This window comes from Anopheles maculipalpis, chromosome 3RL (genome assembly GCF_943734695.1).
Source record: "Anopheles maculipalpis chromosome 3RL, idAnoMacuDA_375_x, whole genome shotgun sequence".
Lineage (NCBI taxonomy): Eukaryota > Metazoa > Arthropoda > Insecta > Diptera > Culicidae > Anopheles > Anopheles maculipalpis.
The window spans coordinates 22,015,317-22,036,616 of NC_064872.1; the positions used below are offsets into that span (position 1 = coordinate 22,015,317).

General features: G+C 43.5%; 3 protein-coding genes across 3 annotated transcripts in view; 1 reads left to right on the forward strand and 2 right to left on the reverse strand.

The window, feature by feature from the left end:
• LOC126565552 (troponin C) overlaps positions 1-21,300 on the forward strand; it is a 400,267-nt gene that overhangs the window by 104,701 nt on the left and 274,266 nt on the right. The gene's annotated exons all lie outside the window — the stretch shown is intronic.
• LOC126560476 (transcriptional regulator ATRX-like) lies at positions 1,150-15,274 on the reverse strand. The gene is made up of 11 exons (XM_050216434.1): positions 15,267-15,274; positions 13,594-14,717; positions 13,400-13,545; positions 9,686-12,488; positions 9,433-9,608; positions 7,646-7,726; positions 7,372-7,488; positions 3,072-7,303; positions 2,656-2,989; positions 1,298-1,424; positions 1,150-1,181 (listed from the first exon to the last, which is right to left on the reverse strand). Exons 1-11 carry the CDS (start codon positions 15,272-15,274, stop codon positions 1,150-1,152), a joined length of 9,180 nt encoding a protein of 3,059 aa, XP_050072391.1.
• LOC126564683 (FK506-binding protein 59) lies at positions 18,071-20,518 on the reverse strand. Its single transcript, XM_050221769.1, has 4 exons — positions 19,550-20,518; positions 19,360-19,470; positions 19,160-19,297; positions 18,071-18,268 (listed from the first exon to the last, which is right to left on the reverse strand). Exons 1-4 carry the CDS (start codon positions 20,492-20,494, stop codon positions 18,110-18,112), a joined length of 1,353 nt encoding a protein of 450 aa, XP_050077726.1. The 5' UTR covers positions 20,495-20,518; the 3' UTR covers positions 18,071-18,109.

Sequence of the window (21,300 nt, forward strand, 5' to 3'; positions counted from 1 at the left end):
ATAGGATTGCTTAAGTTAGCCGGAAAAGTTAATCCCCTCCGTCCAGTTTATTATTCGGAGGAGAGTTGTTACTACACACACACACACACACCAAGAATGAAAAGTGAGCAGCAGAAGCAAACTGCTCGTTTTTTTTTTGTTATTTGCGTAATTTAATTTGACCAAAATTTTGATAATATTTTACACAGTATGTAGCATCAATCAATGCTCTACACAACCTTACAAACTTAAGCGGTATGATGGTACCTTCTCCGATTGGATTTCTGGCTCCTCGTTGTTGGTAGCAGTCGTTTTGTGCTCTAGGGAGTTAGTTTTATACTTACAATAAAAGCTTATTAGTGTATGGTAGCGTTAAAATGCATTCCTCCCATATGAATATTGCATTCACTCTGCAAGATAACTCATCAAGCTATCTCTTCTTCTTAATTTTTATGATGAATTTTTAATGCAAATAATAATAGTGCCTTCGTAAAATTTCGGGGAGTTGTTCGTGTGGTTAAATTATATGAGAAACATTTTACCTGGAACTAAAATTTTGAACTCAATTTACCTTCAATAAGACAGTAATTCAGCACTACCCATTCTAGCAGTAATAGAATCCCATTGTCTCTTTCTTCAGATCCTCTTACACGCGGCATAACTCACGCAAAAAGCGAATTGTCAAACGCGTTATTGTATAGGTCCTATCCGTAACTTAACCGTACGATTGAAAATAAATAAATTATTCTGAATCAATTGCCCCCTAAAACAAAATGTTTAACTATTTACAGCGAGTATGTACATGACTGCATTATTGGCGCAGATATTACATCGTTTTCCCTCCTTTGCATTTTAATGTAGGTCGGATAACGTAGATTTCAATTTTTTGAGCGCCACATCTTATCCAGGGGAGCTTTGGTAAAGGTTGGCTGCTTTACCATTCGGCAAACCTGTTGCCTGGCTACAATCGATTATTGATGGTATTTTTGATGTTGAACCACAACCGTGACACGTTTGCACTACCCAAGGCAGAGCGAGACAGAGAGAGATTTCCTCAACGGTGATCGTTGCATTTGATGAATAGGAGTAATTTTTTTAAGTTTACGATCCCTTTTATCTTTTATCATTATCTGCAACTATTTTGAATATCAAACCGATATTGCACGTATTTTACTCAAGTACTACCACTTCGGTAGGATCAGCTGAAAAAAAAACAAGTAAAAAAATGTTTTGTAGCATAGAGACAGAGAGAGCGAGAGAGAGAGAGAGGGAGAGAGAGAGAAAACAAGCTGAGCCCAGCGATTGGAAAACTACTTACCTTTTTTGCTGTTAGTACTTTGTGGTACTTTTTTGGTTGTAACCATTATTCCTCCACATAAACGATTCGCCATACCGAGCGCAGCAATGGATGGTAATATTTTATCGTTGGGAGCAGTGGCGGTGCGCTGTTCAAGAAAGGAAAAAGGTAAAAAAAAAACTGTCAATTTTAGTACCCACTGGAGTAGCGTCTTAGCAGATAACTCTGGTTTCTTTTACGGAAGAGTAGTTTTAAGATGAGCACCTTTTTGATGTATTCCAAAAAACTTTGTTAAAATGAGTATGAAACGCCAACTCATGCAGAACTACTTACATCAACATCTTATAACTATAAAACACTTGGGCCCAGAAAGATAGATTTATCCATCTGCTCTCTTCATCCGAGTTTGTAAGGATCAATCTGTGACTCCGAAGTGACGATTACACGTGCCATCTTTCGATCTTCGATCTTGAGTCGATCCCACTTCCAGTTTGATATAAGGCGATGAATAGCGCCTCTATTCGTAAAATTTCGAATCCGAGAGCCATCGGCGCAAACTAAATTGAATGCGGTAAACCATCGACCATGCTTTCGTATATGTACTCAAGCAGGGGTGTTAAAAAGATAAATGATTGTATCTTCCAATTCATATAAAGATTTACATACAGATAGGTGAATGCAGGTTTCAGTTCATTCTCATCTCCTAGCGCCTTTGACAAAAATCCCCTAGAAATAGGTGCCTTGCATCAGCAGTGCTTCTTGGGGTGCTTCACCATTAGTTAGCGCTCAAAAATTCATTCGGTGGCAAATCGGGCACTGCCCTCGCTATGGGTGTACCGATAATAATATAGATATTGATATTCGTGGTGAGAACTGAGGAGTGGATTCATGCATCCTTCGGATTGGATTGATGAATCCATGAACTGCGGAGTAATCCCGAGTTAAGTCCCTATTTTAATCCGGAATTAAAACCGGAGTTAACTCCAACTGATAATAAAACCAGCCCGAGCCAACCGTTGATAAAAGCAGTACGAGGAAACGTAACCATTCAAAATTATTCATAGCCATTACTCACAGCCAAAATCATATCTGAACGGTCAATCTTGCAAACCCAGTTATACTAATTCCAGAGGAAACTCCTCCACTCAAATTTCAAATATTCCCAGAACGCCGCTGAAATGGACTCTGGACTCTGCTCAACGAATGACGAAGAATATCCATTCATCACATTCAGGTAGAATGCTCAGAAGTATTTTTGGCCAGGTATGTATGGCAAGATTTCGTAATAAATGATAAAACTGAAGCATTCTCTAGCTATTAGAACCCTAACTGAGGTAAATCATGAACTGCCGGTCAACCGAATGACGGTTTTCACTTACTGTTGGTTCAAGTCTGGCGCGCTTTATAGCAGGTGCACCAGGTTCAGTTGAAGTTGGAGAATTGGTGTTGCCACTACCAACGCCCTTTATTATTTGCTGATCAAAAATTGAACTGGTAACGTTTTTAACTTTGGAACTATCCAACGTATTGGTTGTGGTTGTGTTGGTGTCCAAACCTCGTTTACGAATAAACATACAGTTTGGTGGTGATTGCAAGCCAGCGGATAGTGAGGCACTACTAGAGGTCGCAACAACTGGAGCGCTTGCTACACGTATAATGTTCCCAGCCGGTGCGTTCGGTTTCAGCACTGTTCTTGTTGTTGCAGTTGGCGTACTGTAAAACAAAAAAAAAAAGAAAAAAAAACGAATATTATAAACTAAACCAACTGATCACATCTAGAAGGCGAAATACTTACATCGATGTCATAGTAGCTGTACTGGTTGGAGCCGTTGCCTTATTGATAAGTGTATGCACCCCAACTGGGGGCACTTTTGAAATCTGTCGCATGGAAGGCGATGGAAGGGCTCGATGTATCTTTAAATCATTGCTGGCGCCACCCTTATAGCTGTAGCTCAGGGCAGTCACATTTGCCGTCGGAATGACAGTCATCGAGGATGTGGATGCGCTACTGCTAGAGCTAGAACCAGAAACAGAAGTACGCTGCAATCCGGCAGATGTAATGATGTTTGTAGAGGGAATAATAGACATCGCCGACGATGATGCGGGAACACGCGACAAAGAAACGACGCTTGTAGACGGAATCACAGTTAGTGTCGGTGCGAATGATGCGACTACGCCTCGTGCTGAGACAGACACTCGCTGCGATGCTACAGCTGCAGTGGAGATGTTTACGGACGTTGGAATAACCGTCATCGGTGGTGATGCTGTCGAAGAACCGGGAGTTGAAATTCGAGATGGTGTCGTTACGGATGTGATGATGTTTGTTGGACCTGTTTTTGTTGCGGAGGTTACAGCTGTGGATGCGTTCGTTCGAGTAGCATTCATAGTGAAAGGACTTTTCGTAGGTCGGGACTGATTGATGGTTGACGATAAACCGGTACTAGTCTTTGTTACAGCAATAGTTTGGTGCTGAATCTTGTTGCTGGTTGTAGTTGCAGAAGGTGTAACGATGGCTGTCTTCATGACCGTTGTAGTTGCAAATCGGGGTCCAGCGTTACCAGCACCAGTGAGCGGATTATTAAGCTTTCCGGTCAAGCTGGCCGTTGAAAGCAATGAGACGGGAGTTATTTTCCCCGTCGATGCGGACTTTTGCAGTGTGCTCAATGGTCGAATAGTGGGCGCAGTTGAAATACCACCACCATCCCTCTGCCGATCACAGAGTTCTTTGCTGGTGGTTGCCTGTATAATTTGTGGCGGTTGCAGTTTCGGTAACGTTGCCTTGTTGGAGGCGCCAACCGTTGGGTTGATCGTTTTGTTAACCGTCTTAACAGGCGGTGTCATCGGCGACATCGTGAGTGTGATTGGACGAGTTTCGGATTTCGGTTTCGGCATCGGTGAACCAGCAGCTACAGTCGAGTTCACTGGTGTTATTGTGGTAGTGTTCGTTAGGGTTCTTCCAGCCGGTGGCTGCAAACTACCTACCATGCTGGACTGTTTGGATAAAATGTTCAACGGATTTATCAACTTTTGAGCCTGTGGCTGTTGGTTTGTGCCGGTCAGCGAAGAAGATTTTTGTATCGTTCTAGTAACATTCCCAATGGCAGTGTTAGTAGTGGAATTGGTAGTGCTGCCAGCTAATGCTGCTTGCGATTTGGACGTTACAACAACACCCATACCCTTTGAAAGCGTTATGTTAGACAAAGAAGCTCCCAAGGTACGTTGAGCTGCAGCATTTCCAGAGCGTACGAATGTCACTGGCGAAGCTTTCCCTGACATCGTTGCTGATGGTAAAACTGACTTTTTGGAAGGCGTTGCAAGGGTCGTTTTCTGTATCGTCAAAGGACTACGGGCCATTGATGTCACCAGCGGCGGTTTACTAACCGGTATCGTTTGTTTTTTCATGGACGAAGTCGAATTAATCGTGGGCGAGGATTGATTCGGTTTCATAGGTGTGGTTAAGCTATTTGCACGGTCTAATTGTATCCGACTTGGATTAGAGTTCGACTGTGCTTGAGGTAAAGCAGCAGCAGCTTGGGAAGCTTGAGGTTTTGCTACCGGCTTCGGAGACATTACTTTAGGATCCTGCTGTTGCGTCATATTATTGCAGATAGTCTGACTATTTTTCGATACACCCTGATCCGCACTAGTGTTGGAAGCGTTGGCAATGGTTGACGGGTTTGTAGAGCTGTTCTGATTCGGGGTATTGTGCGTTATACCGAAATTAGTTTCAGACGCACGTTTTTCCGGTGAGTTCTGTGCCTTTTGCGAAACTCCCAATTCTTCCTCATCGCTCGGGATAATGGTCGGTGCTACTGGTGTGCTAGCATTACCCATCGAGACGGATGTTTTTGAGCGCAAGACGATTCCGGACACATTATCCATAGGAGTTTCAGCCGTCGAACGATTGTTGGAGGATCGATTCGTCAACTCCAAACTTGTTCGTATACTTTGTTCGATAGATGGCGTTAATGATATTGCCGATGTAGACTGGCTGTTTGAAGTAGTTGTTGTTAGTGTGGCGTTAATGTTGGGACCAGCATTTGTGCTACTCATCGTTATTGGTATGGGCTGGGAAGGCATTAGAGGATGTCCTGCATTATTCCTAGTCTGACTGTCCAGTGTGGGCGATGACAGTGGTACATTGCGTGGAGAGAATGGACTAGAAACACCGGCCGAAACATGCGGTGAAACAGCCATATGATCGCTCATTCGACTCAATAAAGTCTTTGCTGAATCGTAACTCAAGCCACCGCCACCACCGCCACCACCGCCACCACCACCATTACCACCACTACCACTTCCACTACTACTACCGTGGAGTGACCTTATCGTGGAAATCGTTAATCCTGATGGTGTTGGAGGCCGTACCGAAGGAGTGGGTGGCAGCAGATTTGAGTTGGATGGTTGTGCGTAACTACTCATCTGCTTCAAAGCATTGTAATGACTTAAGGGATTGTTGGTGCCCGATGTACTACCATGCTGCGAAGCCATTTCTGGTAGGGGTGGAGGTGGTGTTGCACCCAATCCACTCCCAGTCTTACTGGTGTAGTAGTTGAGCATGTTCGATAGAACGTTAACCGAGTTGTAGGCTTTAGAAAGTGAACTACCCTGGCCTGACGGTGGACCACCGCCAACTCCTGGTGGCATCATCGATTGCCCATTACCGATCGGACTGGAATGACTAGGAAGTGAAGGTATCGCCCCATACTCCATTCCAGTTGCGCTCGGCATTGCTAAGTTGTACAGCTTTGCCAGTGCCGTTGTATAGGCGGCATCATTAAAGAGTGATGAAAATTGTTGTCCAAACGGTGGCATGTAAGACGATGTTGCTCTACTCAACGAACTGTTGTACGAATAATCGGTCCGATACATGTCGCTACTCCCGCCCCCCATAGGCAATCCCGGCATTCCTCCGTAACCCATTCCGGTATAGTACGATCCCAGTGATGTACCGTATGCGGACGAACCAAACAATCCACCAGCAGCTGTCGTAGTCGCACCGTATTGTGCCAGAAAAGAACGATTTTCATTGTTCTGTTTTTCCCGCTCGTACGCTGCCCAAGCCTCTTTCTTTTCCTCCTCGCTCAGATCCTGCTCGGGTTTGTTTTCAAGCAGCGAATCATGCTCGTGGTATCTATGAATTTTACTCGGGAAGGTGCGAAACAGTGACGCCAGTATATCGTCAGCCGGCAGCTTCGGTATTTCGCGATCCATTTCCGACACCTTCGTCAGCGTATAAAGTTCTGCCAGCTCGCCGTAACTGTAATGTCGATCAATCTGCTGCTCGTCCACCACTCGATAGCTGAGCGCCTGTTTCGTGACCGACCGCGAATAAACTTTCTCCTCCATCGTACCGGCCGCGATTAACCGATACACGTAACAGTTACGCTTCTGGCCGAGACGAAAAATGCGAAATATGTTCTGCTGATCGTTGGACGGATTCCAGGACGTGTCCAGTATGATTACACGGTTCGCACCGGTCAAATTAATACCCTGTCCACCCGCTTTGGCCGAGATGAGGAAGCATTTCGTGTGCTTGTTTTGCGGATCATTGAACGACGTTATCATTGCGTGGCGTTCCGATTTGGGCGTCTTCCCATCCAGCCGATAGTAATCGCGGCCCCGACACCATGGACCATTAAACATGTTGTACCTATAAGCCTGCGATTGTACCGGATCGCTGTTTTGGTTGTGGATCTTCGCCATGAAGTGTTCCACCATGTTCAGTACCGACACGAACGCAGTAAAAATGAGCACCTTTTCACCGCGTTCGTTGCTTTGCTTCAAAATTTCGAACAGTATCCACAACTTGTTGCTTGGCTCCAGTGATTCCAGATGGTAACTTTCAAGGTGCTGGCGCCACCAATCGTTCGTCACCGATAGCTGACCACTCGCAATGTCGTTTTTATCATCCGGAGATTCATCTTCCGTATCGGGGGTTGCCGTTTTACGGGCTGCGTCTTTGCGATTTTTTTCCAAATTAGCAGCTTCCCATGCCTTCTCTAGTACTTTCGGATGAGTCCAGATCTGGAAAGTTTTTCGAAAGTTTTGAAAAATTAATACTTTTGCAACGAAATAACACAAAATAAAATTACTTTGCGAAGCGACGTGTAATCAGCGATGAGCTTAAACTTCTTGGTCCTTCCGGGCTCACCGGTATTATCGTTGTTCGTGTACTCGTTCATCTGTAGAAACTTTTCGTACAGCTTTTCCTACAAAAAAGGCACGAAAGAAACAAAAAAAAAACGAAACCAAATTAAACATTAAGGTAAAAGAAAATACTTTTACCGCGTAATTCATTCCACACATCGAACTGTTTTCACGCTGATCTTCCCACTTCTGACCGCATTAACGCGGCAGAGGACTTACTTGTACATCTGTCAGTGGAATAAATAACACATACTCGAACTTTTCCGGAAGGAACTCCTTCAACACTGCTGCTTCCTTTCGCTGAAAAGGAAGAAAATAGATGTGTATTAAAATACATCGATACAGAGAAAGCTCCTCAAATTTTTATCCATTTAAAACGTGCCATTATACGTGCCGTTTTACGTGGTGTTTTACGTGCCATCACAGTTTCTGATCAGCTAAAGTCTTTTTGGTATGAAGTTACAACCAATTACTAAGATTAATCCGTGGTGGCGTTGCAATCTCTTTGTTCCGAGACACAAACGGACGTCTGATACCCACGCTATGATTTTTTAAACTAATAGCAAAGTCTATATAATCGTCGGTGCAGAGCCTGTTGCAAGGTAGCCAGCTGATTTCGACGAAGAGTGAAAAGTGGTTGCAAACGCTGCACCATTTGGCGCTGCACCACCACGCTTGGTAGTGTAGTCACCAAAGTAAGCACAGCTTATTATAGATTCAATCGCTCAATCAAATGGAGTCGACTTGCTCGGATGCTGTCGTTAGTTTGTTCGATATTTTAGTGAACTCACGCATTTTTGGTCCAAGCAACCGGTGCTGTAAAATGTCTAGGCGACCTGAACAGTTCACTGAGCTATGGATACTAGGATGGAAAATGTGTGATTGTACAATCCTGCAGAACAACCAATGACAACAACATGTGAGCAATTATATATCTCACAGTTTGAATAAATAAAACATATACCTGAACAAATCACTATCTAAACGAACCTGTTTGTTGTATCCTCGAAACCCTTTATCCATGTAAAATAGAAATTACGAATGATATTTTTGACATGTTATTATTATTACTTTAAAAATTTGCAAAATTGAGTTGTTTTGTAAATACGCATGACCGACCAGTGTAGGCCAGTTTCTGCGTACACTAGTAAAACAAGACATTTTTGTAGTCAAAGAAGCAACCCTACTAAAGATATTCATGTTTAAAATTTTATATATTTTAAACAAATACTTTAGCAATACGGTTCCTCCAGAATAAAAAACAGCACTTTAGGTAACGTCCTACGACTGAACTTCAAATGCATACAGAGTATCCCGAGAATGTTGTATGCGTTCCTATAGATGTTGGTTCTCATTCTGAGGTTTTTTTCTGCGTGTCATAATATTTTTGTTGATGTCCTGCAATTTTAATAATTTGTTTGTACACCACATCCTGATTAACTGACTACTCAAAAAAGTTATATGTACAGCTTTAGTTCCCGAGTTCCAGAGCGTAAGTACCTCAGAGTGCTCATAAACTTTTATACGAGAAATTCATTGTAAGTTCTAGCATACCACAACGTAATCAAAAATCAGTACATGAAAAACCAAAAATACATTGAGACGTGCGAAAAAATTGCGAGACAAGAACAAACATACATAGGAAAGCGGAAAAAAAACCTCGAGACAACATCAAAAATATTTGAGCTCGCGGCAAAAACAGGCAAATAGGAATGTGTCAAAAATTGCAGAGATATCATGTAATTTAGATATTTCTTACCGAATGCTTCTCAAGCTAGAAACCAAAAAAATATATATACTGAGTTGTATTATCTCCAAGGAAGACAATTGTATCCTGTATATTGTATCCTGTAGGAAGACAATTGTATCCTTTTTATACTTCTATTCAATAGCTATTAAATAGCTAGTCAAACTATTTTGTTGTCCCTAGTTAATAAGATCAGATTGAACACGATCCAGCGAATCGACAGAAAAATATGAAAGAAATATGTTTGACCATTACATACCTGCACAAACTTGGAAAGCTTGTTATGCAAAACATAGGAACGTTGCTTCATGATTTTAATCGCCTGATGATCAGAATCCTTACATTGCCCGTTCTTAATAGGATTCGCGTAAAGGTTGCTAAATTCTTTGTCACTGCCCAAAAACGACGGTTTAATGAAATTCACCATACAGTAATCTGAAAACGACAAAAACGAGAAAAAAGTTAGATATTTTAAAAACTCGCTTCACTTTGATTGCTGGGGCGTTACGTACATTCCTTTAAATTATTCTGAATCGGTGTGCCCGTCAGCATAATCCTGCGCTTTGTGGCAATTTTCGACACTGCCTCACTGATTGCCGATCGTTTGTTTTTTATCTGATGACCCTCATCACAGATCACCAGATCCGCACCCGGATTCAACAGATAACGCTTGATATACTCCAGCTTCGTATTGCGCTTCCGTTCCGTACCTTTCCGCCGCTCGTAGTTAATCAGCGCCCGGAACGCTTCGTACCCGATCAGCATCACACCACAATTGGGCGATTTGCACGAGTACCAGCGACTCAGTACCGATATCTTTTCGTTCTGGGAGCAAACGTCTCCAAAGCAGTACACGCGCATCTGATAGCCGGTGAAGATCGTTCCCTGCCAGCGCGTAATCTCCTCCTTCCAGTTCATTACCGTACTTTTCGGACAGATGACAAGCACGCGCTCCGTCATCAGCTGCGGATAGCGCATCACCGTGTGCAGCAACGCAATCATTTGCAGCGTCTTGCCCAATCCCATACAGTGGGCTAGAATGCATCCGGATCCTTCATGTTTTGGTAGCGCATCGACCGAACCGTACGTATTGTCGTACATGAACCGTATGCCCTCAACCTGATGCGGCTTGAGCAGTTTCACAATGTCCGGATGTACGCAAATTGCTTGCCGCCGTACAGAATCGTAATCCAGCACCAGGTCACTCTCATTCACCCCCGGTTTGTAGGTGGTGAGAAACTTTTTCAACTGCTCCTGCTTCTTTTTAAGTCGCGCCACACGACCCTCTTCCTCTTTCTGTGCTTTTTTCGTTTCCTCTGCCAGCTCGTCATTGGTAAGCATGGGACGGATGCGACGCTTCGGTTCCTTGTCGGGCGGTGTTTTGCCGTCTTCCAATTCGCCCGCAATTAAATCTCCTTCGTCCAAACTGTCCGAACTAAGGCTAATGCAATCTTGACCATCTTTTGACGCCGGTTTAGATTTTGCTGGCGGTTCCACAGTGGATGAAGGTGATTCTAGGCTCGGTGCGGAAGAGGAGGCCGCTTTTGCCAAGGAACTTGTGCTGGAAGATTTGTGTATCGAACCGTTGCCTTCACTAGTAGCGATTGCTGTAGATTTGCCTTCGTTTCTCAGTTTCTTCGGTGTACTAAAATCAAACTCATTCCCAACCGTTGGTGGTGCTTTTCTGGGCTTTCTTTGCCGTTTCCTATGCGGTTGACCGTTATGCATCCGTTCGCCCAACTCGGAGTCGGTGGATGATGTATCTAGCTCGGAATGGGATGCGCGTGCCTTCAACAATAGTTTCCTTTTTTTTCTCTGCTTTTTGTCCACCACTGTTTGCTTACTCTTAGCTTCATCTTCCTCATCATTCTTCTCAAGTTCATCAGATAGCAGTTCCACATCATTCGGCTCAAGCTCCTCAGTTCGAAGTGGGTGCTTCTCTGCCTCCATTTGTTTGGCCGTTTCATTTTCTTCCTGACCATCAGCCACACTTTCCGCCAAGGAATCACCATTGGTTATTGGCTCCACAGTACCATTTTCTTTTGGTGTCTTTCCCTTTCGTTTCGTTATTTTTGCGTCATGCTTTTGTAAAAATTTATCCACCAACGAGCGCACACTCGAGGACGATTGATCCGTATCTTCCAGCGCCGATCCGCTTCGTCTCCTTTCTGTCATCTCATCATCCAAGCTATCTTCTTCTGTCATTGCTTCACTGCTGCTACTGCTACGGCTGCTGCTGCTTGACTGATTTAATAATTGCAGCTTAACATTTTCGTTGCACTTTTGCAAAAATTGTTCCTCCGTTTCAACGACATCCTTTTCGCTCTCGCACGCATCCGGATCAGAGTGTTCTAGCTCGAGTGACATCGCAATGTCGTTGATACCATCGGTTTCACCGTCTTTTAGGAAATGTTCCATTCTGGTTTGATCTTTTTTCTTCTTCGACTGCTGTTCCTTAGTGTGTTCCTTTACTTTACTGGCCGTCAACACTGGGGTTGTTGCCGTAGCGGCATTTCTAGTACTAACAAGAACGTTTATATTGCACAACCGATCAATATGCAGATCCTCATAATAATCCTTCCGTTCGGATTCGGTCATGTCTTTCACCGACTTTGGAGCTTTTTCTGTATCCTTTTTGCTCCTCTGCTGTTGGTGTTGTACTTCGACCGAAGAAACTTTTTCCGAACCCCCTTCCTCCTCCCTGTCTTCCCCATCTTCTCCTCCACCTTCTTCTGCTTTCGCAAAGTAGTCTTGCAACCCCATCACTACGTCCGGACAATCGGTAATGATATCATCTACACCGCTCAATACACTGTCAAGCTCGAGATTCTCATCGCCATTCTTTTCCTCTTGTGAACTACTGTCAGAGTAGATTTGATCACGCCGCGGATTACTACTACTTCTTCCAGCGGCAGCATCCGTAACCTTCTCCCCGAACGCTTTTCGCTTTTCTTTGGCACTTTTTCGCAACCGCTTTTTGCGTTTTACAAACTCTTGCATCATAATATCACCACCGTCGTTGTCAGGATCGGAATCCGAACTTTTTGCCAAAGGTGAACTCGAATCGCTGCTGGATGTTTCACTGATGCTGCTGCTGCTGGTATTGCTGCTGCCACTGCTGGTACTGGTGCTGCTATTTCGCAAAGAACCGAGCAGCTTTTGTTTGGACTGCTCGTTAAGCGTTCGTTCCGTGTACTTGGAATGTTTGGAGCGTTCCGTCTGTACACCTGCTTCCGCCTTACGCTTGTTAGCGTCCGAAGGCGAAGAGCATCGCTGCTGTCGGACCATCGGAATCTGCTCACATTGTCGGGTGATCTAGAAAAGGATAATACAAAGATTAATAAACGTATTACAGATTTTTAGGGACCGACAAATATATTGCAACTTCTACTTAGTCAGGCAGTTGACCAGAGAAAGTCTATGAAAAAAATGGAACATGGGATATGTTTAAATGCATTGCATGGCACATGTTTGCAATTTTTTTTTTCTATTAAAAGGTCGGCTATTCATCCCTGTCTTTGACAATGCAATTATTTAGATAGATTTTCATTTTTGATCTAGAAAATTGTCTAGATCTAACGGTACTGGGGGCACACTTAGGTTAGCTACTTGGGATTCCCCAGAATCGCCCCAAACGCTCCTTTTTCCCAGCGCTCGCTTCGAGTAGATAATATTACCTCTTCCCCACTCTATAAACTTTACCTTCTGCAGAAGGGCCAGAATCTGATAGATATTTGACCAATAGTATCCAGCCGACAGGAAATGTGACACAACGGCCGACATTTTTTCGGACCCGGAATGAGCTGACGATACGAACAAATGTTTGTGTAAATAACTTTTACTGTTCTCGTGCTAGCTACTGTAAATTAAGAGATAAAACTCAGAAATTTTAACAGTATATAGCCAACTCATTACAATAAATTTAACATTGACCGGTGAACCGGCTACCTGAAAATCCCGATGTCGATAGAGTAGACGAATGCAGACTAAAAAATAATAATTAAAGATAACCGATAGTCGCCCGTTTTTTCCCAGGTTGCCAAGATCGTGAGAAACCCGTCCATTTTCAAACAAGATACCACTACTTACAGCAAAGAATGTCCGGGATAAGGCAAAAAACATAAAAGAAATTCCTTGACAAAATCGGCTCAAAAAGACCTTAGAACACGGCACTGAGCCATAATAATTGAACTAAAATATAAAAAAAAAAAAGTACCACTGCTTACCTTTTGCAACAATTGTGCCAATTGTGCTGCTTTTGAATCCGCATCTGAGGATTGTTCGCTTTTCGTTTTCTCGATCCACTGTTCGCAATGTTGGAAAAATTTGTTCCCTATCGATAGTAATTCATCGAGCTCGTTTGCGGATCTCTCTGGCTTAACAACAGGAGTTGCTGCAGCAGCACCACCACCACCACCACCACCACCACCATTTTCTATAGCACTACAACATTCCGTATCTGATCCAAAATCTTCCTGCATTGGTTCGTTCGATGATCCGGAAGACGGAATTGCTACACCCTCATCTTCCAACCGTTCGGAGCAGTTGGTCGAAAGTAACACGGACAACCGATCCGGGCTGTCACCGTTATTCTCGTTCGCCTGGAAAGCACTACATTGCCCTTGATTAGGTCGCATCGGCGTGCCGCGATTGTTTTTCGATCGGTTAAGCATTGTGCTCACGACCTCATTAATCTCGGCCACCGTTCGTATACCACCCGTTGAGGTAACATCACGTTCGCGCGCTAGTTTGTTGGAAAGTTTTACCAATTTCCTAATGCTACTTCCATCGCCACCGTGCTCCTGGTCTTCCTCGTCGCTGGGCTGCGGTGTCATGACGTTTATTACCGTGTACGAGTGATCCGTATCCTGCAGTGATCTATTCACACTTTCCATCGGTTCATCCTGCATATGTTGCGAGCTAGTCAACGACTGCAATATGCTATAAACCGAATCCTGACTTTCCGACGCACCCGTCAGTTCATGCCCAAAGTAATCTGTATCGACGATTGTCTCTTGAATTTGTGGTTCTTCCAGTTCAATTTTAGTTTCAAAATCTTCGTACGGTATTACACACTCTGATTCTTCCTCCACTGCCCGCGCATTGTCGGTATTGTTCTCTTGTGCTGCATTATCCTTGTTGAACAAATCCTGCATCTGCAGCGATTCGATATAATCTATCGAAAATCGTTCACTGGTATGCTCCACCTGCTCACTTACAGACGATTCAAATGCTGCCGCCGGTGTGCGTATGCTTCTGCTTGTGCTCTCGTCCAAATATTCATGGTCGGACAGAAAGCGATGGTGCGGTGGTATCGAATGCATGGCATACGTTGATGCGTCAACGCGTATCGAATCAAACTCATCGCTTGGTAGCAACGTTTTCGGTGGCGAGAAATCGCCCGAATCTACTACGATACGGTCGTCATCGTCATCATCGGAGCGCAACTCTACGGACACGTAGTTTTCATCGCTATCCGGAAAATCGCCTATTTCTAAAATTTCAACATCGTTGAACAAGTCGGGTTCCTCAGCTGTAGACGACCTGCGAAGAAAAGGTAACGGATATAGATGTTATTTAACGATCAGGTAGTTTGAAATTCCTGGAACAAATCCACCAACTCCATGGATCGGTATGTCTGTCTTCCCGATACTTTCTTCCTTTTGTCAGAACAGAAAAAGAGAGATGTAGTTCTTACTTGGTTAATATTCACAGCCGAAAGAAAAACATAACTTAGAAATGGAAAGGTATCTCAGCCTCATTTTCGGAAGCGGGACTCTAAAACAAAAAGAAAGAGAACACACATGCGCGCAACTCATAAGTATCTGCGTGCGCGCGAGAGAGATGCAATACAAAACAAAAACAAAGAACCAACGCTCCTACTGTTCCACGAACGCGCTCCACACGACACACGGCTACAGAGGATATCAAGACGGATAAAATCTGCCAACTAGGGCACTATTAAGGCAAATTTCTATTGAATTATCCCTTTGTATAATGGTTACTAAGGCAATTTTGTCAATAGGGATGATCTCAATTTTCCGCCCATACAAACCATTTTCCACCTGAAAACTACGTACGTACAACCCTTACTCGCACATACTTACATGATGATGGACTCTGTTGCTGATATGGTGGCAAAACTAGGAAACGGTCAACATTACTCCTCCCGCCACAAGCACAGCCTACTTTGATTTTTAATGTTTTTCGATTTTGCTAAAAACTGGGCCCGGCGGGTATCGTTGCAGATAGCTCTTCATTTCCTCACGTAAACTGGCCGCGCGCGCACACACACGCACACACTGAATTGCGGATTTGTTGCACTGTTCCGGTAAAACTGCTCTTTCTGGCTTCCCGTTGATGGATTATCCACGATTCGCACAAGTTTGTTAAGCTTAGGATCGCCAAATAAGCATAAAATCACAACTGTAGTTTCACTGTTTCTTCGGTCTGCTATTTTCAGGAAGCCAGTGTGGGTAGCAAAAGCAAATGAAGTGCACTGTGGACACTGCTGTTGGTCATGCGACGAAACGCACAGTTGTCAATTTGAACAATTAATTGTTCTGTTTCAGATCGGGGCGAGATTGAGTATCTTTTTAGTAAGCAGAATAGTAATCTCAATCTTTGCTTTATTTTGGGGTACATTTATATAAAAAATTGGGCGAAATCACCAGATTTTAGAATTTTCAAGCACCTCCACTTCACTTCATTTTTTGTGCCTGATAGAAGGGCTTTGTGGTTGATATTAGGAGTTGACAGAAAATAGTAGAAAAACAGCAAATTGTACAATTCATTAATAAAACAGAAGAAACTGCAACGATAATAAGGATCTAAATCAATTAAATTACGATTAAAAACCTTTTCAGAAAAAAACAGGACAATTATCATTTCTGGCAACACGGGCATGTCGTTATTGTTTACTTTTGGAGAAGCGAATTTAAATCCAATCTCTGTACAATTTCTTGAGCAATTCAAGGCAACTTTACCAACGTAAAAAAGGCAACAGTTCACAGGCAGACGAAAGAAAATAGCATGCAACCCGTACCAAACGATAGAAGAATGTTTCAGTGCAATATTTGTGTCAAATCATGGCCTACACGGAGTGAAGCTGATATAACCGATGCATACTCCATCGCTTCGACCATTGCCGAAACACTTGCACATTTCGCAGAAGTAGAGTAGAGGTAAAGTTTAGCCAGTCATATATTGCTTTCGGAGCGAAAAATTAATTATTTATTTCGTTTCGTCATTTTGCTCATCTTGCTTTACACACAACTCTAAATGAAGGATACATTTGTATTGAAGATTGTTAGAAGCGGCATCGAGCGGGGATTGATTTTCAGAACTTGGTAAGACGTGTTTTCCAACAATTTGTGCTTGTGCAGCACATGAGAATCTGCTTCGAGCTGACGAACGATGAACGTGACTCCTTTGATAGCAGTAGTGAGGTAACGATAGCAACGGATGTTACCATGGCAACGAAAGTAGGAGAGCAATCTGCCAATAACTACAATTTGCTCGATGCAGATGCCCAATCTACTACGGAACTGGCTTCGCTTCCGTCTCAAAAGCACATTCTTACCGAGTCCTTATCGATTAACGGGTATGGATATTGCTGTCCGGTGAAAGATTCACCAAAGCGAACATGAATACGAACAGCACGTGTCCGTCGGGGGTATAAAAGCCGAAAAATGTTAGAACGCCGCCGTAACGGTTGGCGATTGAAGCAGAAGAACTTTTGCAAACATTGTGGAAAAGGGTTCGTTACTCCTGGCATTTTGCAACTTTTGCAGCGATCTGCACATGAGGCGGATGCATACTGGTGAAAAGCCGATCGCTTATCGGTGGTACGGGTGTGGCAGTAGGTTTGCACACCTATTGGCGAAGGCACGAAATGGTGGCGCATATGGGTGAGAGGCCACATCGTTGCGGTGGTTGTAATAGAGCTTACGTGAGACGAAGGGGAAACTGCAGCAACACTATCGAATCTAACCATCCCTCGTGGACGATCAAGAAATTTGTTAGGATGCTAACTGCAAAAATTAAATAAATAAAAGTTGTTTTATAGACAATACGGAGTAGAGCCGTCATACTAAATTAAATAAAAATTGTATTATTAAAGCTGAGCCTATACTTACCAGAAGCGGTCCGATGGTAACGCGACGATTATAAGGTGGTAAACCAACCGTCAGTGACATCGCTAAAATAATTATGGTTGCATGATCTTCTTATGGATCCTCCGGTCAGCAGATCGATCGAGGAGGCTTTGTTCACCTGGGGCAATGGGGACTCTAATCTGTTTCAGAACGATTTTTTTCGAAGGTAAACGGTGGACCCTCTTATAAATATCTGTTTCACCAAATAGCTCTACTAGTTTGGGGTCTATTCTCCTTCTCTATATGCATCTCCACAGAGAATGGTGAGCATTACGGTGCTAGGTGACTCCACTTAGCTTAACTTTAAAAAATATGTTAAACTAAGTTATAACATAAATTTGTTTAACGTACCACACTTGTCCCAATTGCCACTAATTCTCATTGCACTTCTAACGACCTCACAAACAAATTAAATGATAAACACCAAGCAATAGTGACGATTTTGTTTCGAGTTTATTACGTATTCTACACGCTACACTCAGCGATCCAAAATGTAATTCGTTATTTACTGATTCCCTCCTACGCTCCTACGCTACTCTCCTCTATTTCATCTCCAAGCCTACAATAGCAAAAAAATATAGAGCTTTCGAGTTGTGTCGTGAGAAAGTGACTCTTTTCTATCAACGATGTCTTCCTTTCGGGGAAACAAACAAAAATGTAAAAAATAAACGATCTATTCGAACCATTTGCTCAATGTTTTATATCGTAGAGGGAAGTAAGTTGATCACTCATATAGCGACAATTCCCCTGTTGCTATTGGCGACGTTCGCCTCCAGCAGCTCACATGTTGCGGAACTGCTTGTGCAAATCGTTCAGCATGATGACGTCCGGATTTTCCTGCTCGAAGCGTGTCGGTTCGTGCTCGCGTTCGTCGTCACCCCACTCGCCAAACTTTTGCTTCATCACATCTGGCTGGCGGCTCTGTTCCTCCTGTGCTTTCTGGTGAAAGGATGCGTTTTTTTTTTGTTTGGATGGGAGGGGATTTGTTTGTTTGAATATCAGTGGTAGGTTATTATTATTCAGTCGAAGGAGAAAAGGTAAAGTTGTGAGAGTGTTTATGCATTCCCTAAAGTGTTTTGTCATAATGCTTTTTTTGTTTCGCTTCAAATAAAATGGTTCTTTTGTGCTGTCGTGAGCTGTGTGGCTTCAAACTTTCCATTCTATTCAGTCCAATTTGTTTTTGGTCCTGCAGCTTCCGAGCATAGGCACTTTAAAAATTGGTAGAAAATTATAAAATTTACTAAAAAACAAAAAAGGATGTAAGGGAAAAAACGGGGAAAGACAAATAATGAAAATAAAACTTTTTACTAATTTTGCTAACAAACTCGAAACGAAATTTTGTGTATCGCTTTGTGTGAGTGTTTGTCCATCTTTTAACCCTATTCCAGGCAAATGGGTTGCCCGTGTAGCCAGCAGCTTTTGGGGGCTTATAAATTTTATATTTGACATTCGATTGCTACATTCTAATGAAAATTAAATTAACGGCAGGACCGGGATTCAAATCCCATCCGGACTGACTATCCAACTAAGTCGTATCGGGAAGTCTAGTAAGCTATTCGTTGGTTGGAGTGAATAACTTGAAAATTACTTCGAATTGAAGCAGCATTTGTAATTTAATAGAAAGCAGAAAAGTTAACTTTCATCAGAATATTGGTATTGACATTGGGTTACGTAAAACAACTTAAAAGCCTCCAAAGTTGCTGGCTATCCGGTGGATAGCACAGCGTGCCTGGAATATGAAGTTTTTTTTTTCTGGTTGCCCGGGACACTGTTAAACTGCGAGCTGAATTGGATTGAATCAATCAAGCAGTCAGAGAGAAGCCAACCTACCTTCGAATCGCTCTGCGCAAACTTCGTAAACATGTTCGCAAACACCTTCTTCTGCTGGTCGTTGTAGGCTTTGATCTTGTGCTTGCAGATCGTCACCTGATTAAGGGCTGCTTTGTTTTGTGGCTCAATTTCCAAAACCTGCCAGAGAAGTGGATTAGTTTTCATTCAAATACGACGTAGGCGATGTATGCGGTACTTACAGCATTAAAGTCCTGCAAGGCTTTATCTAAGTCTTCCAATGCCAGATTGGACATGCCTCGCCTGTAGAGCGCTTTCACGTTTTTGCTGTCCACTTTCAATGCTTCAGCGCACTATCAAAGACGGAAAACCGCAAAAACCATTAAGTGTGCCCTATAAATAAATCCAGTTTGATAAACAAAAGAAACTTACCGCAAGCTTTGCCTCATCGTGGGCATTCGTCTTTTGGTGGCACAGAATTTTGTTGAGGTATATGGCCAACTTCATTGCTTCCGCCTCGCTCGACTGATCGGTCAAGTACGACAGCGCACTGTTGTACAGCTTTAGCGCCAGCTCGTATTTGTCCTCCTTCAGGTACTTGGTCGCTTTTTCGCGCAACAGTTTCGCCTGTGCAGTCTTTTCTTCCTGTGTCATCATCGATCGATTCGCGAGCACTTCGAAATCGTTCAACGTGACTGTATACTCGACCGTGGCGTTCGGCGGAATGCCGAGCTCGCCGTTACCTTCCGCACCAAAGGCATACGCCGGTTTCAGCACCAACCGGCTCATTTCCGTTTTGCTGAATCTTTCCAGTGCCACCTCGACGCCCGTCACCACACCAAACTCTTTGCCCTCGTCCATGCAAAACTCCACATCCCGTTCCTCAAACACGCGACCCTCATAGCGTCCAACCAGATGAATCTTAACCAAATCGCCACTCTTCGGATGCTTCCGGCTAGTGCCCGGCCGGAGTATGAATCGCTCGATGCCACCGTCCGATTTGGGGCTTAGGTCGGCACCCTTCCAGCCGAGTATTTCCAGCTCAAAGTTAAGCGTCGCATTCGGTGGTATGTTCGGCGGGCTGCCGGAACTGCCGTACGCGTACTTGGGTGCACACTTCAGGATGCACCGTTCGCCCAGCTTCATCGAGGCAACGCCAAGGTCGAACGCTTTGATCACCCCACCGGTACCAAGATCGAACTGGAACGGTTCGTTTCGGTCCCGGCTCGAGTCGAACTTCTTGCCATCGGCATCGAGTGTGCCGGTGTAGTGCAGTGACACGGAACAGCCTTTCGATGGCGTCTCGTCGCCGGTACCTTCCTGTAGGATGCGCTTCTGTACGCCTCCATCGCCGGACAGATCGATATACTCCTCCATTGTTTTGGAAGCGGTTTTATCTCACTTTTAACTAACAAAAAAAGCGGTATAAAATGGTTTTTGTCTGCAGGCGGTATGTGTTTCTCCGCAAGATGTTTCCGCTCGCTCGCTTTTATGTGTTTGACAGGTCCAAAAGAAACAGAGGCAGGCAACGTTTTTTTCGTTCTCTGTCAGTACCAGTGTTACTCAACCTGTAGCATACATTTTTTTTGTTTCTTGAAATAAATGTTTTAAGTTTGTTTTACAATCGCTGTGGAAAACTAGTTGGCTGATTCCCGTTTTTTAATGATTCTCACGCTGTTGTGTCTAACTATCGAGGTTTTTTATCTTGGTTCGAATAAATAATAATAATTACAGGTGCCGAAATTGAAAAAAATGCTGGCAACTAATATTTTTAAAAATATTAACCATCTGAGAAGCGCTGGCATTCGAAGAGCATACTGACATCAAAGTGACAGTGGTCGAACATGCTCGAATTTTCCGGAATTTATTACCGGTGGCACGTTCCGGCGTTCATCGTCATGTGCGGAATATTTAAAATTTTACCAACCTGCCTTTTAATCACGGAATGACAGCAAAGAACATATTATTAAATACTACTTCGAGAGCATTAGAAGATTCAGCATCAATTTTATTCCATCACACGGCTTTCACAGGTTACTGGGATCCGATCCGTTACCGATTCAGCGTAGTGCGACTCACACAACGCGCGCGCACAGGAAAGAGTATAACCGGCATATTTTTCTGCAGTAAATCAGCCATCCCAAACAGGAAGGGCGACTCATAGAAAATTGTCACAACTTTCC